The sequence below is a fragment of the Rhinolophus sinicus genome, linkage group LG15 (assembly GCF_036562045.2).
Source record: "Rhinolophus sinicus isolate RSC01 linkage group LG15, ASM3656204v1, whole genome shotgun sequence".
Taxonomy (NCBI): Eukaryota; Metazoa; Chordata; class Mammalia; order Chiroptera; family Rhinolophidae; genus Rhinolophus; species Rhinolophus sinicus.
In genome coordinates, this window is record NC_133764.1 from 36,399,730 (window position 1) to 36,419,041 (window position 19,312).

Genomic DNA, 19,312 nt, shown 5'->3' on the forward strand with positions numbered 1-19,312 from the left:
CGTTGCTTGGCCAGGCTGGCCTGGGCTATGCTCCAAGTCTTGGGGTACTCCTACCCCATCTGACCTGAGCCCTAAGGGTGAGCCAGCGTGGGACCCAGGGGAATTTGGAGCCCAGCTGACCCCTCCAGTAAAGCTGTAACTCCCTCTGCTGCATAGGTGGGGAGGGAGGCCGAGTTGGGCTGGAGGGTGAACACGAAGGGCAGGGGCCGGGTCTCATGGCTGGCTCAGCCCTCCCCTGGCTGGTTAATCATTGCCAGGCCAGGGCCATATCCTGGTTACCAAGATTCATGGCCAGGGCTGCTAGGACGGGGCCCACAGGGGTGTGCCCTGTGTTCTCTCACAGGTGCCACCAAGGGGTAGCTGATCAGTCTCTTGTAACTCATTTTTGGGGGTGGGGCTGAGGGTGGCAGTGAGCAGCCTAACAGTTGCCAAGCTGTCCCCACCGGCCTGGCTACGAAAGCTCTATCTGGTTAGCTGTTTCCACCCTTAGGGCTCAGGTCACTGGCTGAGGCCCTCGAGCCAGGGCCATTTTTGTCTTCACCGCACCCCAAGCCCCAGTCCCTCTGTCTGGAGAGAGGGCGAGCCCTCTGCCACTGGGTGTTTACACTCCTGACCACGGGGCCACTGGAACTTGGGCAGGCGGGGTGGCATCCTGCTTTTCGGAGCTTTTCCTGAGCCTGTTACTCCTAGCTATGGTGCCCCAGGGGTGGAGTTCATGGGGCTGCACCGGGAGAACAACGCCGTAGTACAGATCTACTTCCTGCCTGGCCAGGTGAGGAGTCCCTCCATGCCTTTCCTATGTCTTCCAGAAGCGGTGTGTGGAGAGGCAGGCTTTGGTGACCCTGGGTTTGGTGCTGATGGGAGGACCTGGGACCGCCTCCCTTTCCCAGCTGTGGTTCCTGGGCTACCCTAAGAGCAGCTGGGGGCCTTTGGTTCTGGGGCTCTCTGAGAGCACCCTGGTGAATGCTGGCCCTCCCTGGTCAATGAGACAGTACATTCCTGCCCCCGTTTCCTCCCTAGTGCCAGCTGATCACCCTGCTGGATGACAACAGCCTGCACCTATGGAGCCTAAAGATCAAAGGCGGGGTGTCAGAGCTGCAGGAAGAAGAGAGTTTCACGCTGCGTGGTCCCCCAGGGTAAGGGTGCAGTCCCCTCACTCTCCCAGCCAGCCTGACCCGTATACCCAACCCCAGGGTGCGATCACCTTTTAAAGGTCCTGTAGAGCCCTTGGCGGTCAGGCAGGTGTTTGAGCCAACACGTCTCCACCTGCAGGTGCTCTGGGTGGAATGGGTGGGACTTCGGCCTGCCTCCCTCCACCCCTCAGTGTCTGTGCAGGAGGCTCCGAGGGGTTTCTTCTGCCTCTTAGCCCAAGCTCACTGCCATCTGCTTCCTGGCTTGGCAGAACATAACCAACATGTTTGTCCTGGCCTGAGACTCCATGGACCCTATTAAAGGATCTCAAAGGCCTGCTTTCCTGAGGCATGGCCTTCCCTAGGGCCGGCGAGGGCAGCCTGGAGTTGGGGAGCCTACTCAGGGGGACCCCCCTGTGTGGGCCGCAGCCAGCTCATGGGCGGCTATTCCCATCCGCAGGGCTGCCCCCAGTGCTACACAGATCACCGTGGTCCTACCACATTCCTCCCGTGAGCTGCTTTACCTGGGCACCGAGAGTGGCACCGTGTTTGTGGTACAAGTGCCAGCCTTCCGCACTCTGGAGGACAAGACCATCAGCTCGGACGCCGTATTGCAACGGTGAGCCCTCAGCAGACCCTCTTGGTGTTAGGAGCCTGTCCCCTTGTGTGGGGCATGGCCTTCTCCCTTTGGTCCCAGTAATGTCTCAGGAGCTAATCATTTCTCTTCTGGGAAGTCTATGGGGATGGGAGGAGAGACGCAGCTCCCCACCTGTCCCCCAAATTAAGAATCTCACCCCATAGAGTATTACCATCATAGTGCTAAAAGGGGTCTTGCGGGTAACTTGTCACGTCATTTAAAGCTAAGGAAGATGAGGCTCAAAATGATTCTGTAGCATCGCTAACTCTTAGTCCAGCATTCTTTGCACTGATACCATGTATTTCAAAACCCCAGGGGCTCTACAGTGTGGCAGAGGGGACCCGAACCGCCTTGCTTCAGCTGAACTTCTGCTGATGTTTGTGCTTTGCAGTCTGTGCTCGGTTTCCCTAGGCACGCAGGCTCCGTGGCCGACAGCCCTTATAGCCACAACGTTGTAGGTTTCTGCAGATCATTTTGGAAGCTTTGCTCCTTGGCAGTGGTGTCTACCATAGAGAGGGAGTCAGATCGGTCAGATCGAGTCTGGGTCAAAAGGGAGGAGATAAAGGGGTTGGTAGCGGTAGAATGTTCTGCAGTTCCGAGGGGCAGGGAGAAGGCTAGGGTGAGGGGGCGCTTGTGAAGGAACAGTCTGTCACCCCAGGGGACGGTCCTGGGGTGAGCACCATCAGTCCTGCCACATAGTTTCCTTTTGATGTTTTTCCTGATGCTTCTCTGTATTTTCTGAAATGGTGTAATTCTCGCAGTTTACTTGTAATTTAGGAGAAACTTATTTTTAATATTAGTGATAGATCGTTATAGAATCATTCAAATACTGAAACTTTACAGATAAGATTAGAGGATCCTTTGACCTCCCTCTCCCACTTCTAATTCTGACTCCAGAGAGGCGGGTGCTAGCCGCGTATGGTGTGCGGTATTGGTTTGGGGATGGACATAAGTGTAGAGGGGTTCCGTTAGGTCTGGGGCCTAGAAATGCCCTCGGGGTCCAGGCTGTTTCCACTTCATCCTCAGCGTCCTCAGTGTTGGCTGTTGGTCCCATGCCTGCCACCTCGTGGCCTTCTGGTGGCTGCCGCACCTCCAGACTTCCCATCAGAATTCCAGGCCCAGAGTAGGAGGAGAGGGTCCAGGCTCAAAACCAGGGCAACTGATAGACAGCTTTGTTTTGTGGGTCTCAAAAGCTTGTTTTTATGAAATCCCACCTGCTTACAAAAACGCACTAAATGTGAATGTGTAGTTTAATGGAGTCTTGTAAAGTGAGCATCCCTGTAGCAACCCCACCCCCGGCAAAGAAGTAGAGCTTGCCAGCCCCCAGGAGCCTTCCTCGTCACCACTCCCTCCCTGCCCACCAGGTAACCACCAGACCGACTTTTCTGGCCATCGCCTCTTTGCCTTTCCTAAGTTGTCCCGGCTGCATGTGCATCCCTGTGGGGTTTATAAGTGTCACTGTCCTGCTCTATGCGCTGCTCCTCCTGCCCTGGGTGCTGTGTCCTAACAGTCTTGCCACGCTGGCACATTCAGAGCCCACTGCCACGCGGAATGCAGTGGATAGCTGTGCCATGCTGTTGGCCAAGGCCCGGGGATGGACATGGGTGTGGGCTCACAGTGGCCCCCTCACTCAGGTTGCCAGAGGAGGCCCGCCAGCGGCGCGTGTTTGAGATGGTGGAGGCTCTGCAGGAACATCCTCGGGACCCCAGCCAGGTCCTCATTGGCTACAGCCGGGGCCTCATCGTCGTCTGGGACCTGCAGGGCAGCCGCGTGCTCTGCTATTTCCTCAGCAGCCAGGTCAGTGATGCCTGAGACGGCGGAGGGCACCATGGGGCACTCCCAGACCCCACGTGTCACATACAGTGCCCGGGCCAAGGTGTGGGGCTGTTGGGGTGTGGGCCACGGGACCAGCACCCTGATCCCAGCCTGTGCTCTCTCCCTCTCCGCTCCTGAAGCAATTGGAGAACGTCTGCTGGCAGCGGGATGGCCGTCTGATTGTCAGCTGCCATTCGGACGGCAGCTATTGCCAGTGGCCTGTATCCACTGACACCCAGCGACAGGAGCCCTTGCGCAGCTGCGAGCCTTACGGTCAGTGCTGCTCCTGGCCCTGCCCTCTCACCTGGGACTGCCTTTCAGGGCACAAAGCAATCCTCTCTGTTCCCAGTCAGCCTTTCCTGCATTTGGGAGTAGGTTCCCAACTCGGAAGCAAAACCTGGGGCCCAGAGAGGTGAAAGCTTTGTCCAAAGCCACAGAGCGGGTTTTCTGAGGCCCATTGTGACTTTCTCAGGGAACTGCTCAGAGAAAGACTCCCAAGCATAGGTCTACTGAGTGGATATGGGGTGGGGCACCTGGCCCGTGCAGACCCACGTGCCTCTGAGGCTAGGAGGACCCATTCCAGCTAATCTCTTTTTTTATAGGTCCCTTTCCTTGCAAAGCTATTACCAAAATCTTCTGGCTGACCACCAAGCAGGGGTAGGTACTGGTGGTCTGTCCTTTGCTCTTTCCACAGCCTTCCTGGAGAACTGGAAAGGCTTCTCAGGCCTCTGCAGGGGAGGGCTGGGAAGGTCCTAGTGAGCACTTTGGGGTCCCACGGCGGGGTCTCGGACTCCAGGAAGGGGAGAGAGGTCCATTGGTACTTCTCATGGCTAATTCCTGAAGAAAACATTCCTGCTCTTTCCCGTTCACCCTCGCAGAGAGTTGATTCAGATTATCAACTTTCAGACTGTTTTTAGCGGCAGACCCGTTCCTTCAAACAATCCTACAGGGAGACCTGCTGTATAAGCAGAAGGGGGGCCACTCTGGTTGAAGAAGGAATGGCTGCAGACTCAGAACCCACAGCCTGCATGCCCCCATTTCACCCCCAAGTTCTCCTGGGCTGTTGCAGTCAGGAGTAGATGGGGGTCTGCCCCACGCATTCCTGGGGACCTTGAGTGGGCACTCATCCTGAGACTCCCTCCCAGCCCCAACCCAGAGGCCAGTCACAGGGAAGTCCAAGCTGCCAGCCCAGCCTGTGGCTGTCTGGGGTGGTGTGAGGAGCCCCAGCCCACCCCCACCCCCCGGTCTTCTGTGCCTGCCAGGTTGCCCTTCACCATCTTCCAGGGCGGCATGCCTCGGGCCAGCTATGGGGACCGCCATTGCATCTCGGTGGTTCACAATGGCCAGCAGACAGCCTTTGACTTCACTTCCCGCGTCATCGACTTTACTGTCCTCACCGAGGTGGACCCTGCAGCAGGTAGGCGCGCTTCGGCAGTGGTGTGGAGGGCTCGCCACAGGGACGTATACGGATGCTGGCCCGTCGTAAATACAGAGGAGGAGCCTCCACAGCCATGCCCCAACCTGCCACTCCCTGAGTCCCCACTGCACCCCTTCTCAGTGCCACTGAGACCAGCAGCTGCATCAGCCCCATTCTCCCCCTCCTTGCCCACCTGTGGCTCCATCTTTGCTGATCACACTTCCGGTCCACCGCACGCGCTCTTTGCCCTTCCCTGGCTCAGTTGGGACTTGGCCCAGGGGGTGGGGGTGCAGATATGTACTGTTGGGTTTAACACCCACCCAGCTGAGGAAAGAGGGTCCTGGCTTAGACATGGTGAAGTCCTCGGGTGGGGCAGGGAATGTAGTGTGAGGCCGGCTCTGAGCCAGCCTCCTGGACCTTGGCCAGAAGAGCAAAGCCCTGAATCAGCCTCATAAATTGGGTAACAGGCAAGACCAGAAAGGGATGGTGTCGAAACCTGGAAAGGAGGCCTGGCAGGAGAACTCCAGGAGGGCGGGCCTCCTCTCCACACGACTCTGATCTGACAAGGCCCAAAGCCTCCAGGTGAGGGGAACGGGCCTGCCCAGGATATCCTGGGCTGTATTCTCCCGCCCTCACCACCATGAGGCCATTTAGAAGGAGACTCCAAACCTGCTTTTGCTTATTTATCAGCCACTTTCCCTTTTTCCTACCCCCTTTCTTTTACCTCCCCCGCCACACTCCGGTTCAAGCCGTTGTTTCTCAGTCTAGTTGTGTAGGACACAGCCCCCTGGCCCATACTGATATTATGAGCCTTGCACTCCCCCCGGCTGAGGCAGTCAGTTGCCAGTCATTGGTCAGCTGCTCATAGCAGCTCACGGCAGCTCTCACCAGCTGCCAGCCACTCACGCTGGCCACCGGCCGCTCCTGGCAGCACAGCAGTCTGCGCGGCAGCCCTCGGCTGCTCATGGCAGCCCAGCTCCAGGGAGAGCCATTGTTCACAATTTTAGCTGGCCCATGTGGGAATCAAACCAGCAACCTCAACGTTGGGAGCATGGCACTCCAACCACCTGAGCCACCGGGCCGACCCCACTTTCCCTCTCACACGTAACACAGGATGCTAGGAGCAGGGTCCAGTTTTTCTTTAATCAATTCTTTTGGATTTTCTACATAGATGAGCATGTCATCTGTGAACAAAGACAGTTTTATTTCTTCCATCCTGATGTGCATACCTTGTATTTTCTTGTCTTATTGCATTAGCTAGTACTAGAAAAGGAGTGGTGGAAAAGGGTATCCTTGCCTTGTTTCTGATCTTAGTGGGAAAGCTTCGAGTTTCTCACCATTAAGTATGATGTAAAGTGTAGCTTTTCGTAGATATTCTTTATCAAGTTAGGGACATTCCCTGCTATGCCTAGTTTACTGAGAGTATTTATTATAAGAGGGTGTTGGGTTTTGTCAAATACTTTTTCCGCATCGATATGGTCATGCGCATTTTCTTTTTTAGCCTGTTGATGTAATGGATTACATTAGTTGGTTCTCAAATGTTGAGGCAGCCTTGCATACCTGAGATAAATCCCACTTGGTCATGGCATATAATTCTTTTTTATACATTGTGGGATTTGGAGCTTGTTTATAAAATGCAAATTCCCTGGATCCAACCCTAGAGCGGCAGATTCCACAGGGCCAGGCTGGGGCAAACTGCTTCTTCCTGGTTCCTGCAGCCCCTGACCTTTGGCCTGTCTCCCCAGCCTTTGATGACCCCTATGCCCTGGTGGTGCTGGCTGAAGAGGAGCTGGTGGTGATTGACCTACAAACAGCAGGTTGGCCGCCAGTGCAGCCTCCCTACCTGGCGTCCCTGCACTGCTCCGCCATCACCTGCTCCCACCACGTCTCCAACATCCCTCTGAAGCTGTGGGAGAGGATCATTGCTGCTGGCAGCCGGCAGAACACGCACTCCTCCACCATGGTAGGTCCAGGACTAAGCCCATTCCCACCTTGGGGCCAAGGTCTCCCATAGACTTGTTGGTCTCATTTTCTAGGAGTGGCCCATTAATGGTGGCACCAGCCTGGCCCCCGCCCCACCCCAGAGGGACCTGCTGCTCACGGGGTAGGTGTTGCATACTCTTCTTGCATAGTAGGCTGTGTGGGGTGGGAGCAGAGCCCGGAGGGGTGTGCGCCAGTCCCGGGCACTGCTGGCCTGGCATCCTTCTCACGGCCACAGGCGGGCTTTGCCCACAGGCATGAGGACGGCACCGTGCGGTTCTGGGACGCCTCAGGCGTCTGCTTGCGGCTGCTCTACAAACTCAGCACGGTCCAGGTGTTCATCACCGACACAGACCCCAGCGAGAATCTCAATGCCCAGGGTGAGGACGAGTGGCCCCCGCTCCGCAAGGTGAGGCCAGGAGCCTGGGAACCTGGGAGGGCAGGGACAGGTTGGGTCTAGTGCTTACGGCTACTCATGTGCCTCCTCTCCCTTGTCAGGTGGGCTCCTTCGACCCTTACAGTGACGACCCTCGGCTGGGCATCCAGAAGATTTTCCTCTGCAAATACAGTGGCTACCTGGCTGTGGCAGGCACGGCAGGGCAGGTAGCAGGCTGGGCTGGGGGTGGGGAGCAGGGGCAGGCGTGATCAGGTGACTGAGTAGTGTGCAGGCCCGTGAACTTCCTTCTCAGGATTGGGCAGCAGCAGATACAGGAGCCAACCCCCTTAGCGCCCACTGATGGTGTTATCAAGAGCATCAGCTGCCCTTGTGGCTCTGACTTTTCCCAGTGGATGGAGGCTGCCCGATTCCATTAGAGCAAGGCCTTTGGGTTGGTTGTTTCTCCTCCGGAAAGCAGAATTGAGGGCCAGAGGTTGGGCAGAGGCCTTCTAGCCCTGCTTGGTCCCTTGGCCCTGGCATAGGTCCCGGGTCCTTTGCTGTCCACTCCATCAGGGTTCCTGAGGTCCTGCTGTCCCTTGGTGCTGGGGTTGGCTCAGCCCATCTGCCACCCCACCCAGGTGCTGGTGCTGGAGCTGAATGACGAGGAGGCGGAGCATGGCGTGGAGCAGGTGGAGGCCGACCTGCTGCAGGACCAGGAGGGCTACCGCTGGAAAGGGCACGAGCGCCTGTGCGCCCGCCCCGGACCTGTGTGCTTCGAGCCCGGCTTCCAGCCCTTTGTGTTGGTGCAGTGCCAGCCCCCGGCTGTGGTCACGTCCTTGGCTCTGCACTCTGAGTGGCGGCTCGTCGCCTTTGGCACCAGCCACGGCTTTGGCCTCTTTGACCACCAGCAGCGACGGCAGGTCTTTGTCAAGTAAGCAGCCCGCCCGAGGTGGCTGGGCCTGGGTCTGGGACTGGGCCTGGCGAGGACCTTTGGGCCCTGGCAGTGCTGACAGCGTGATGTTCCCCCCAGGTGCACGCTGCACCCCAGCGACCAGCTAGCCTTGGAGGGCCCACTGTCCCGAGTGAAGTCTCTAAAGAAGTCCCTGCGCCAGTCCTTCCGCCGGATGCGTCGTAGCCGGGTGTCTAGCCGGAAGCAGCGGCCAGCTGGCCACCCGGCAGAGGTGAGGCCGAGGCCAGCCATGAGCCCAGGCCGGGCTGGGAGCAGCCACAGTGGGCCAAAGTACTCCTCCCGCACTGCTTGCTTTGGCTGCAACCACATAGGTTCACCTCCTGCCCCACTGCCCACCAACTCTGTGGCCTTGGATAGGTCACACTGCTGCTCTGTGCCTCAGCTTCCCCAACTGTAAAAGGCAATCATTATAACACCTTGGGGTCAAGTCCTCAGTAAATGTTACCAGACAGGGGGCGGCATGGGCGGTGGCCAGTCTCCCCCTAGAAGGATCTGTGTGGAGCAATAGATGCCATAGGGCGGGGAGACCAGAGCCCACCCTCAGGCCGGCCCTACTCACCGCAGATGCAGGAGGGGCGCGCCCGGGCAGAGCGGACAGGCCTGCAGAACATGGAGCTGGCGCCCGTGCAGCGGAAGATCGAGGCCCGCTCAGCGGAGGACTCCTTCACGGGCTTCGTCCGGACTCTCTACTTCGCTGACACCTACCTGAGGGACAGTGAGTGGCCAGCCTGAGGTGGGAGGGGCCCAGGCGAGCACCCCCTGACATGAGAGTATGTTGGAGGCTGCTGCCTGCCGGGCTCTTGGGACCCTCAAAGGGGTTTCCCCTTGTGAGCCGGGGGGACATCAGAGCCTCCATCTGTGTCTTTCCCTCCCCTGCCTGGGCCGCCAAGTCATTTTGTCCTGGCGTCTTATCCAGGCTCCACCAATCTCTAGAAGAGTGACCTTGGACATGTCACTTCACCTTTTTGGGTCTCAGCTTCTCCCCGTGTAGAATGGAGGGATATCTTCCTCCTAGAATGACTGTGAGGGTTGGGATATGCCATGTGCCCTATAGAAGCTCCCCTGGCTGTCCCCTACTGCCCTCCTGCCAGGGCGAGGGTGGGATGAGGGGCCTGTCTGCTGTATCATGAGGGCCTAGCTGTCCTGTGTTCAGGACGAACTGTGTTCAGGGCCATTGGTGGTCAGAGAGCCTTCCCAGCCTCCCCATCTGCACCCCAGAAGCAGGCAGGACCCACAGCAGCTCCGTTTTGCACAGGAGTGAGCTGAGGCTTCCAAGGTTTGCTGACAGGACCTTGGAGTTACACAGGTAGTGAGTGGCAAGACCATCCTGGAAGCCCAGGTCGCCTGGCTCTACTTGACCTCCAGAGCCAGAGTTAGCTATAAACCTTTGCCTCCTGGCAGGCTCCCGCCACTGCCCCTCGCTGTGGGCTGGCACCAATGGAGGTACCGTCTATGCCTTTGCCCTGCGTGTGCCCCCTGCCGAACGGAGAATGGATGAACCGGTGCGGGCAGAGCAGAGTGAGTGCTGGGCAGGGGAAGAACAGAGGGTGCTTGTCTGCCTTGCTGGGGGCGGCTGGTTCCTCCAGCCTCGCCCTCACCCACCCACCAGCCGCCTCCTGCCTCCTCCCTGTAGCCAAGGAGATCCAGCTGATGCACCGAGCGCCCGTGGTGGGCATCCTGGTGCTGGATGGACACAGCGTGCCCCTTCCCGAGCCGCTGGAAGTCGCACATGACCTGTCAAAGAGCCCAGACATGCAGGGCAGCCACCAGCTGCTCGTTGTGTCAGAGGAGCAGTTCAAGGTGCCATACGGGTGGAGGTGGGGTCCCCAAGGATCCCTGCGGCGGGGAAGGGGGGCTCAGACCCCAGGCGCAAATGAGAATGGCTGGGACTCCCTTAAAGCTGTATTTGTTGAGGCATGTGAGAGGCTGCAGAGGCCCAGAAAAGGAGCGGGGCCTTAGTGTGGAGTCCCTGGGCCCCAGGCTCAGCGGTGGGAACACTGAAGCAGGACCTGTGTGTGGGACAGAAAATGCAGACATGGAAATAAGTGGCCCCAGCGTCCTTGTGGTCCAAGTGGGGAAACTATACGTCCAAGCACTGAGGGAGCGCTGAGACTGAGCAGGCTTCGCTGGGAAGCTGGGTGGCGTCCAGTGGACACAGGGAAATGAGAAGTCCTGTGTGGCTGCACTGCAAACGGGTCTGGCCATGGGTGTGACCGCAGCCCTGTGCCCCCAGGTGTTCACGCTGCCCAAGGTGAGTGCCAAGCTGAAGCTGAAGTTGACCGCCCTGGAGGGCTCACGGGTCCGGCGGGTCAGCGTGGCCCACTTCGGCAGCTGTCGAGCTGAGGAGTACGGGGAGCACCACCTGGCCGTCCTCACCAACCTGGGCGACATCCAGGTTGTCTCGCTGCCCCTACTCAAGCCCCAGGTGCGTTACAGCTGTATCCGCCGTGAGGACGTCAGCGGCATCGCCTCCTGCGTCTTCACCAAATACGGCCAAGGTGTGCAGGTGGTGGCACGTCCAAGCCCTCCTTAAACAGGGCTGGGTGTGGGGCTCCCGCTGCGCTGCTGGGCTGCTGGGAAGGGCAGCCAGGGGCGCTGCGGCCAAGGCCGGGCTCTTTGGGCGGAGAGCTTCGAGGGAGATTCTGGCCCCGGTTCCCCTGGGTGGAAGCCCCATTGTCAGCAGCACAGGGCCTAGGGGACTGGGCTGGCCTCACCTATTAGGCCTCTCCTGCACCCCCCAGGGTTCTACCTGATCTCACCCTCGGAGTTTGAACGTTTCTCTCTCTCCACCAAATGGCTGGTGGAGCCCCGGTGTCTGGTGGATTCAACAGAAACCAAGAACCACAGCCGCCCCCGCAATGGATCAGGCCCTGAGAAGGCCTTGGGCCGAGCCAGGTAGGTAAAAGGGCAGGTAGCCTTTGCCCAGCCCCTCCCCCCACCCCACCCTAAGTCACCCACTGGGAGCTGGCCAGAGCCCCCCTCCCATGTGAGCTCAGCCTACACTCTAGGCTCTGGCTCTTTGCCCCCCTTTGTATGCCCCTCCTTCCTATATGAGATGCCATCCAAGACAAGTTTGGCTTACCTCTCAGGAGCCTCCTGCTCAGGGCAGGCCAGGTCAGCTGACTTTGTTCTTCATGGGACCAAGGCTTTCCAAGCAAGAATAGGGAGCCTAGTGGCCCCCGATCCTTACTATCTCTCCTCCCACAGGAACTCAGGGAGCCAGAGTGATGGAGAGGGTAAGACAGGCCTCTGTGAGGCCAGGGGAGTATGGGGGCAGAGGTGTTGTGAGCACACCTGGGCCAACCGGGCCCAGACTTGGGGATGGAAGGAGGGAAGGGGGCCCCAGGTGAGCAGGTTAGCTGGGAGTAGAAACAGCATTCCTTCCAGTCCTGGGCTCTGGGCTCCAGCACCCCAACCCACTAAGGAGGAGCTGGGGTGGAGGGCCCAGGGCTCATCTGACCTGGCATCTGTCTTCCAGACAGGAGGCCTGGCCCCGTGATGGAGCACGCTCTGCTCAATGACGAGAGTGAGTCAGGCAGGAGTTGGGGGCTTGGCAGGAGGGATGTTGGGGCAGAGGAGGTTTGGAAGGCCAGGGGGGAGCAGAGGGCCATTTCCCTGATGGGGGCAGAGTCACCCAGCACCTTATCAGTAAAGGGGGAGAAAGGCTTGTGTCTGGCCCAGCCCCTGCTGGCCTCACCAGGCCTCTGTTCCCCAGGGGTCCTGAAGGAAATCCAGAGCACGCTGGAGGGAGACCGAGGGTGAGTTACTGCCCAGGCTTGCAGGGGTGGGACCCGCATTGCCAGGAGAGCTCTGAGAATGAAGGTCCTTGTCTGGCCGCTCGAGTCCCCACAGAAGGTGACTGCCCTGTCTTTGCCCACGCAGGAGCTATGGCAATTGGCGATCTCAGCAAGTGGTCATGAGGTACAGCCTCAGCAATGGGGGAGGTAGGGGCTCTGGGCACTGCTACGGGCTGAGTGGGGGCAGCTGGGAGGACACGCTCCTGGGGAGGGATAGTTGGGGGGACCCTTTACCCCTCCCTAAGTCCCTTCCTTCCCAGCCCTGGCATATGCCCAGGTTATCCTGTAAAACTCCGCGTCTGGGATCAGGGTAGGTGACAGGTCACCATCCTGCCCAGGATGCCCCTGAGTTGCTGTCACTCTACCTCATTCCGCAGCAGAGTGAGCGGGCCACACGTCCAGGCTGCACGATGAATACACTACTGAGGGCTCTTCCTCGGCACCGGCCCACCTGGAAGGGCCCATGCCCTGGGCTAGGCTAGGGGCTGGGGGCACCCCAGCTTCCACCCCACTGCTGCTCCTGGCCTTGGGAGAGGAGGGACCCGGGCCATGGGGCTGCCCCTCCCCAGGCCTTGTCTGTCTCCTTCCTTTTGTCAATGTTGCACACTTTTTATTATCCCCCCCTTTTTGTAGTGGGCTGAGTTTTAAATTATAAATTTTAACTGCCTCTGGGTGAAAAAGAGTTTTTAATAAATAATAAGGTACCTTATTACCTCTTCACTGGTCCAGCGACTTTAGTTTTTTAACTGTGCAGAAATGTCCACGTCAGTGGAAATGATCGTTAGCTGGTTCCTTGTCTTTGCCCCGGGGTTCGTCCCCTGGACCAGACTGATGCTCAGGAGAATCCGCCCTTAAGCCATTTGAATCAGAGCAAACTGTACCTGGTTGTGTCTGCACACTACGACACCTTCTGTCTTTGAGAATAAATGGCAGGAGTTAACCGTCTTGAGTCTGACCGCATCACTGGGTCGGGGCAGAGGGAGTCCCCTTGCTGTCAGAAGGGGAAGATACCCATAGTTCTCAGGTCTGGTGGCTTCTTCCATACTTCCGGGAAGGACTGGGGGGTACTGCTGAGGTGGGGGGTAATGCCCTGAGGTGAAAGGTTTTACCCCCAGGTGAGGGGCTGGATTATACAGCTGTTAAGATCCTTAGAAGCCAGGGGTTTGATTCTTCTGGGCTATAGTTTTACTCACTTGTCTTTGTTGAGCACCTCCTATATGCCAGGTGCTTGGGTTCCGAGGTGGCCAAGACGATGAGGGCCCTGCCTGTGTGGGGCACATAGTCCTTAGAAGCACAGGAAGTGTTAGGATGAAGGAAATTCCAGAACCTGTGAGAAATGTGCCGGGGGCGGGGGACCTTAAGCTGTGATGGGAGCAATGACAGAGTTGGCTGGGCAGCAGGCGTGGTGGGCTGGGCGGACGATTCTGCAGAGGACGTGAGGACAGCAGCCTGCAGGGACTGGTCTGCCTGCTGTGGAGACGAGTGAAGAGCTGAGGGTGGCTGGCGGGAAGTGTGCTGATGATGAGACCACCCAGTGGCCAGGGCCACCTGGGAGCCCTGGAGCCTCATGAGGGTAAGGGTGCCATGTGCCAAAGGAGCCCATCTCGACCAGAGCAGGGAAATGACCTGCTGGAAGGACACAGGAGCTCACACCGCAGAGGATGGATGCACCGTGGGGACATCCCTACCCAACTGCCCTCCAGCCAGGCATGGCCAGCTCAGGAGTCTGGATTTGGGAACTTGGGTCACACAAGCGTCCCTGTTTCTCCTTAGAAGGGGGTGGGGGCTTCCTGAGACGGGAGCTCCAAGAACCATGAGGTATGGGGACAGTTCCCCAAAGAGGAGAGAATGCTGTCCCTGGGAGCAGTAGAGGAGGGCTGCTGAGCAGATGAAGACAAAGCCACAGGCAGGAGGGGGTGCCACACACCTTGCAGTTAGAGTCGGACCTTATCCTGACGCAATGGAAGACTGACTGGCTTTAATGCAGGGAAGTTTCACAATGAGATTTACTCTTCTAAAGACCACTGTTTAAACCCCAGCAAGTCCGACTCGTGTGACCTCAGGCAAATTACTTAGCTGCTCTGCCTCAGTTTCTTCCGGGAAATGGGTTGATAGCATTATTCCCTTGTGATCTGTCGTGAGGCTCATGAGTCAATGAAGATAATGGGTTAATGATGGGGAACAGGCACAGGGAAAACCTGTTAGACTTTTATGCACAGGATAGCTTTATTTTTTTAATCAAAAGAAATTAAGCTTGACTATTTATACCTTGAGTTGACACTGGGGTCCTCAGTCGGTAGGTCAGAGGATGATGCACCAAAAATGGGTACCAAGGAGGGAGTGGGACCCTCACTCACAGATGGCTGGTACCGCCCCTGCCCCCTCCGCCTCCTCCCAGCCTATGGAGATTTGTACGGTTTTTGACCGACAGTTTTGGGGAACTTACAGCTTGTTTCATCAGGTTAGCTAAACTCACAAAAACACATGAACAGTGCATGAAGTTTCCTTCCAAGAATCTAAGAATTGAAGGTAACGGTACTAATGCGAGCACCAGTAAATCCAAAGATGGGAGAGCCAGCACTCCATGGCTTAGGGGAGCTTTGTGGCTGCAGTAGTGATACAGCTAATCAGACAGAACAAGAAGTCGACACACGCACACAGAGACTTCTGAAATGATCACGAAGACTCTTTGAAGATGGATTTATATCCACGCTCACTATGGACGAGCTTGGCTTTAAGCACACTATGCTTTAAAATACAATGGCACCTCAGTTTTTGAACATCTCCGTTGATGAACATTTCAGTTTACGAACGCCGTAAATTTTATGGATCTATGGTATCATTAGATAGTAAAATTCATGCTAAATTTGCAGTTTTTAGGGGTTGATTTTAAAGGTCTCAAACAGATTAACCCATTTTGCATTAATTTCTATGGGGAAACCACACCTCGGTTTTCGAACTTTTCAGAACTCGAACAGGCTTCTGGAACTGGTTACGTTTGAAAACCGAGGTACCACTGTATTAGCTAACGTCGGTGGTTCGCACATTTTAGTTCTCAGAAAACATTTTCATATTGGGAGTGTGAGATCAACAATTTTATTGATAGGTGTGCACAAATGGAAGGGCCTGGCATTCTCTGGAAAGTGGATTAATGGAAGCTGGGCTGGCATCGAGGGAGGAGCTGGGGGTCCTTGCAGCAGCAGTCCAGGGAGAGGTGATGGTAGTGGCAAAATGGAGGTTGAGTTGACAAAGATCACTGCCTTGGAGAAGGTGAGTGGGAGGGGTCCCTGCTGATTCCAGAGCCTTGGAGATGTACATGCGGTCGAGACTTCAATCTTCAATATGCAGAGGTGGGAGAGCCTTAGTGTCCACTTAAACTTGGAAGTCAGGCAGCTCCAACCTTTGAACATTGGCTTTGCCTGTGACTGGCTGTGTGACCATGGGTATATGACCTCACACCTGTGCCTTAGTTTACTTATATGTAAAATAGGACATAGTAATAGGGACTACCTCCGAGGGTTGTAAGGATTAAATGAGTGTAAAATTGCACGGCACCTGGCTCCTAGTAAACACCCAAAGGAGGTGAAAGTTATTGTGGATGGTGGGTAAGGAATGAGTGGGAAAATTAGGAGGAAGAGAGGATAGAGAACTGGGCTAGAGGTTGGGGTCCTGTTCTCCTGGGTATCAAGTTGACCAGTTCAAGGTGTACATTTTTGTTGTATGATGTTTTCTTTAAATTATATTTCACAATGTAATAGAACAACAACAAAAAACTAACAAAACACCTTATGGTAGCTGTGTGCCAAGGTCAGCCTGGCCCCCAGCATCCTGGAACAATCCAGGGGGTTAAGGGAGGAGGGTGGGTGCCCTCTGGAGCCCCAGGACTAGGGGTATGGCCCAACAGGTTCCTTCCGCACCTTTCTCCCCATGTTGGGCAAGTAGTGAGGCAGAAGCTGAAAGTGGGCCCCCTATTTGGCGCAGTGCCAGGCTGGCAGCTACTCCTGGGCAGCAGGGTTGTCCTTTCCCTGGCCTTTGCCCGCAGCTGCAGCGTCTCCTCTTTCCTGGGTGGCCTCCGCTCCATTGTTGGCCGAAGGGGTCAGAACCCGCAGCCACCTGCATTATTGATGCTCCTGCGTAAGGCAGGAGACACGAGGGGTAGATTGAGCCTGTAGACTCCGCTAGAGCAGAACCGGGGGAGTGCGCTGCGGAGGGCTGAGGGGGCCTGCGGGTAGCCAGGTCTTTGGGAACAAGAGAGGACGAAGACACCCGGGAAGCCCCTCTTCACTGGGCCAGCCATGGGTGGGAGGAAGGGCAAAGCACCCCAACGCCGGGAGGGACCCGAGGGTCCGGCCTCGCGGGAGCAGGAGTCCCAGTCCGCCAGCGTAGATGGCGTGCCCAGCCGGGAACGCCGACAGGGTCGTGGTAAGGCCCGAGGGGTAAGACCAATCTTGGAGCCGGCCACCGCGGGAGGCCAGGGGACCTCTGGGGTCCACAAGAAGCCCATTGCGGATAGGAACGGCGGCTACAGACGGCCCGGGGCTGGTCCTTCATCGGAGGCCCAGGGGAGACAAGAAAGCACGCGGCGTCGGGGACGCGGGACTAAGAAGAGCCGGGAGCCCGGGGACAGACATGCGGGACGCCTGGAGGAGGAGAGTCTCCCTCGAGGAGAAAGGACGACAGGCAAGCGCGGCCGCCACAAGAGAGAAGAAAAAGGGCGCGGACCCTCGGTTCGGCGGGGACTCAATGAGGATACATCGCAGGGAGACGGAGGCAGCTCCTGCCAGGACAGTGAAGCCCCCGAGGCCGAGGAAAACGGCAGCCAGAACAGCGGGGCTCCAGAGCTGCGGCCCAAATCGGAGCAAACGGACACGGGCTCCGGAAGTACCCAAACAGGGTCAGAGTCAGCGCTGGAGCCGGGAGAGCTCCCGAGCAGCGACGGCCCGAGCAGCGATGAGCCCCCCGCGAAACCCCGGAGCCAGGAAGGATCGTCGGGGACGGGGCCCCAGGGAACGCACGAGGATTCCGGGACAGACAAGGACTCGAGTCCGGAGGGGGCCGGGCCTGGACGGGGCCCACTGGCAGCCCCAGGATCCGCGAGCCAGGACACGGAGGCCGAAGAGACTGAATTGGGCAGAAAAGCCATGGCCTCCAGTCCCCTCGAGAGCAGCCGCGCGTGCGTCCCTCAGAAGTCGCGGGTTTCTCGGGACCCCAAGCCGGCCCAGGACACGAGTAACAAAGGGACGCAGCGGGAGGCGGAGCCGCGGGACGCCGAGCCCGGTGGGGCCGAGGTCTCGACTGCCTGGAATCAGCGACGCCAGGTCGGAAAGGTGGTGGGGAAGGTGCAAGAAGCAGCGGAGGAGAGCGAAGCGGGAGCTGAAGGGGGAGACGGACCCGGTGACCCAGCACCGCTGGCCGCCCTCGTGGCGCTCCACAGGCTCCGCGCGAGGCCCCAACCAGGCCCCGCTTCCCAGGCCGCGGGTCCCCGCCGCGCGGGCCTCAAGGAGCGGCTCCTGCGCGTGGCTCGGGCCTTGGGCCTCCTCCGGTGGCTGTGGCGTCGGCTCTGGCTCAGAGCGGACAGGGGGCAGGGGGCGGGGCCGCGGGCAGGCGAGGAGCAGGGGGCGGGGCCGCGAGGGGTCGATGGGCGGGGTCGCGGGCCCCGGCTGCGGAGCCGTCTAGCGCTGCGCTTGGCGGGCGTCGCGGGATTGGGAGGACGGCCGAGGGCTCCCCCTGGCGGCAGCCCGAGCTCCCCACAGGCGGCGACCAGCCCAGCCCGCGAAGAACCTTCTGAGGACGAAGACCCGACCCCGGATCCCAAGTTCGCGGTGGTGTTTCCCAGGATACACAGGGCGGGGAGGTCGTCGAGCCGCCGGAGTTCAGAGGAAGCGTCTGCAGACGCCCCCGCCGGGGAGGGGCTCATTTGGCCTTGTGCAGAGGCCTCAAGGGACAGTGAAGGGCGCAGGACAAGTGGAGAAGGGGTGGCCGGGCCCCGCCGCGGCTCTCTCCTCTGCCCGACTCCCCTCATCGAGCTCCCACTAGACGAGAGCGGCTCCAGCAGCCAAGCAGAGCCCGAGGCCTTGGAAGCCGAGGCTTCGGTTCACTGGGCGCAGGGCACGGACACCAGCGAGGACCCTGGGCTTGGCACCCACGCTCTGCTGCCCCGACTCACCTTAGAGAGGAGCCTGGGCCCCTGTGGGTCCCAGAGGGAACGGTGGGAGCCGGAGGATGAGACCGAGGAAGCGCTAGAGAGGGAACTGGAGCTGAGCCTCGGGCCCGGCCTGGAGGCGCCGTCCTTTCCCGGTGCTGAGGGCAGGAGCCTCACGGAAGTCCTGGAAGACACCGAGGACCTGGCCCGGCTGCGGTGAGTGAGCACGGTTCCAAATCTGCCATACCTGGGTCACACAGTTCCTCCTGTCGCACCCTACTCCCGTTTTTATAAATTGTAGAGATGTTGCCTCACTAAAGGCCGTCTGGCTGGAAGGGGCAGGTACCTCTGCCTAGGACTTCCTTCTCTAATTGGCACAAAGCTTCCCTCTGGGTCAGCAGCCTGGTCCTGCTTGTAGGCCCTTGAGGGGGGTAATTTACTTAGCAGCTGGGTCCGTGTTATGTGTGAACAGGGCTCAGAGAAGTGCATGACTTGCCCAAAGTGTCTCTGCAGCCAGTGGCAGCACTAACCTAGGACTTCCCTCCACACAACTCCCTGCTCCTCTACCCTGCTGTCCCCACAGACTGGTGTGTGACAGCTCCGTGCTTCTGTGCCTCAAGAAGAGGTTCCACCTGGGCAGAATCTACGTATGAGGGGACCCAGGGAGGGGATGGTGGGCTGGCACTCCCTCTCCCCCGAGATCAGAGGGCCCTCCATCACCTCTGGAGCTTGTCCTTCCTGGGCTGGGTGCTGAACCCTTCAGAGAGGGGTTCAGCACCCAGCCCAGAAAGGAGCCGGGGGCTGGGCCGGGGACCGTCAGAGTCCCTTTCCATTTGCATCTCCTGCTCCCTCCATGTTCTGGTGAGAGCTTCAGCTTTCTTCCCCAGACCTTTGGGGGGCCCCTCCTGCTCGCTCTGAACCCCCGCCAGCCCCTGCCTCTCTTCTCATCTGAGGTCCTGGCCAGCTACTGTCCCAGGAAGGCCCCCAACACCACCCCGTAAGTGACGTTGCCTCAACAATCCTTTGCTCATCCCCCAGGCTGCTAAGG

The 19,312-nt window shown here is 58.4% G+C and overlaps 2 protein-coding genes across 11 annotated transcripts in view; both read left to right on the forward strand.

Moving 5' to 3' along the window:
• LLGL2 (LLGL scribble cell polarity complex component 2) overlaps positions 1 to 12,842 on the forward strand; it is a 33,127-nt gene extending 20,285 nt beyond the window's left edge. For 4 of the 10 annotated variants that reach the window (XM_074320911.1, XM_019745586.2, XM_074320910.1 and 1 more), the window contains 23 exons: positions 691 to 772; positions 1,021 to 1,136; positions 1,591 to 1,749; positions 3,402 to 3,564; positions 3,723 to 3,855; positions 4,185 to 4,239; positions 4,845 to 4,999; positions 6,745 to 6,962; positions 7,036 to 7,103; positions 7,235 to 7,388; positions 7,478 to 7,582; positions 7,994 to 8,286; positions 8,386 to 8,536; positions 8,890 to 9,040; positions 9,727 to 9,843; positions 9,959 to 10,125; positions 10,559 to 10,823; positions 11,067 to 11,220; positions 11,533 to 11,561; positions 11,804 to 11,851; positions 12,041 to 12,083; positions 12,208 to 12,246; positions 12,500 to 12,842. In XM_074320911.1, the coding sequence (XP_074177012.1) occupies positions 691 to 772; positions 1,021 to 1,136; positions 1,591 to 1,749; positions 3,402 to 3,564; positions 3,723 to 3,855; positions 4,185 to 4,239; positions 4,845 to 4,999; positions 6,745 to 6,962; positions 7,036 to 7,103; positions 7,235 to 7,388; positions 7,478 to 7,582; positions 7,994 to 8,286; positions 8,386 to 8,536; positions 8,890 to 9,040; positions 9,727 to 9,843; positions 9,959 to 10,125; positions 10,559 to 10,823; positions 11,067 to 11,220; positions 11,533 to 11,561; positions 11,804 to 11,851; positions 12,041 to 12,083; positions 12,208 to 12,246; positions 12,500 to 12,536 (2,902 nt within the window). In that variant the 3' untranslated portion in view covers positions 12,537 to 12,842. Of the gene's footprint in view, positions 1 to 690; positions 773 to 1,020; positions 1,137 to 1,590; positions 1,750 to 3,401; positions 3,565 to 3,722; positions 3,856 to 4,184; positions 4,240 to 4,844; positions 5,000 to 6,744; positions 6,963 to 7,035; positions 7,104 to 7,217; positions 7,389 to 7,477; positions 7,583 to 7,993; positions 8,287 to 8,385; positions 8,537 to 8,889; positions 9,041 to 9,726; positions 9,844 to 9,958; positions 10,126 to 10,558; positions 10,824 to 11,066; positions 11,221 to 11,532; positions 11,562 to 11,803; positions 11,852 to 12,040; positions 12,084 to 12,207; positions 12,270 to 12,460 lie in introns of those variants that run through there. The other 6 variants (XM_074320914.1, XM_074320913.1, XM_019745587.2 and 3 more) reach the window with 6 other exon arrangements.
• Positions 12,843 to 15,980: 3,138 nt separating this feature from the next.
• Positions 15,981 to 19,312, forward strand: part of MYO15B (myosin XVB) — a 32,781-nt gene continuing 29,449 nt past the window's right edge. The window contains exons 1-3 of the mRNA XM_074319366.1: positions 15,981 to 18,480; positions 18,848 to 18,911; positions 19,152 to 19,261. Coding sequence (XP_074175467.1) covers positions 16,418 to 18,480; positions 18,848 to 18,911; positions 19,152 to 19,261 — 2,237 coding nt within the window. The 5' untranslated portion in view covers positions 15,981 to 16,417. The remainder of the gene's footprint in view (positions 18,481 to 18,847; positions 18,912 to 19,151; positions 19,262 to 19,312) is intronic.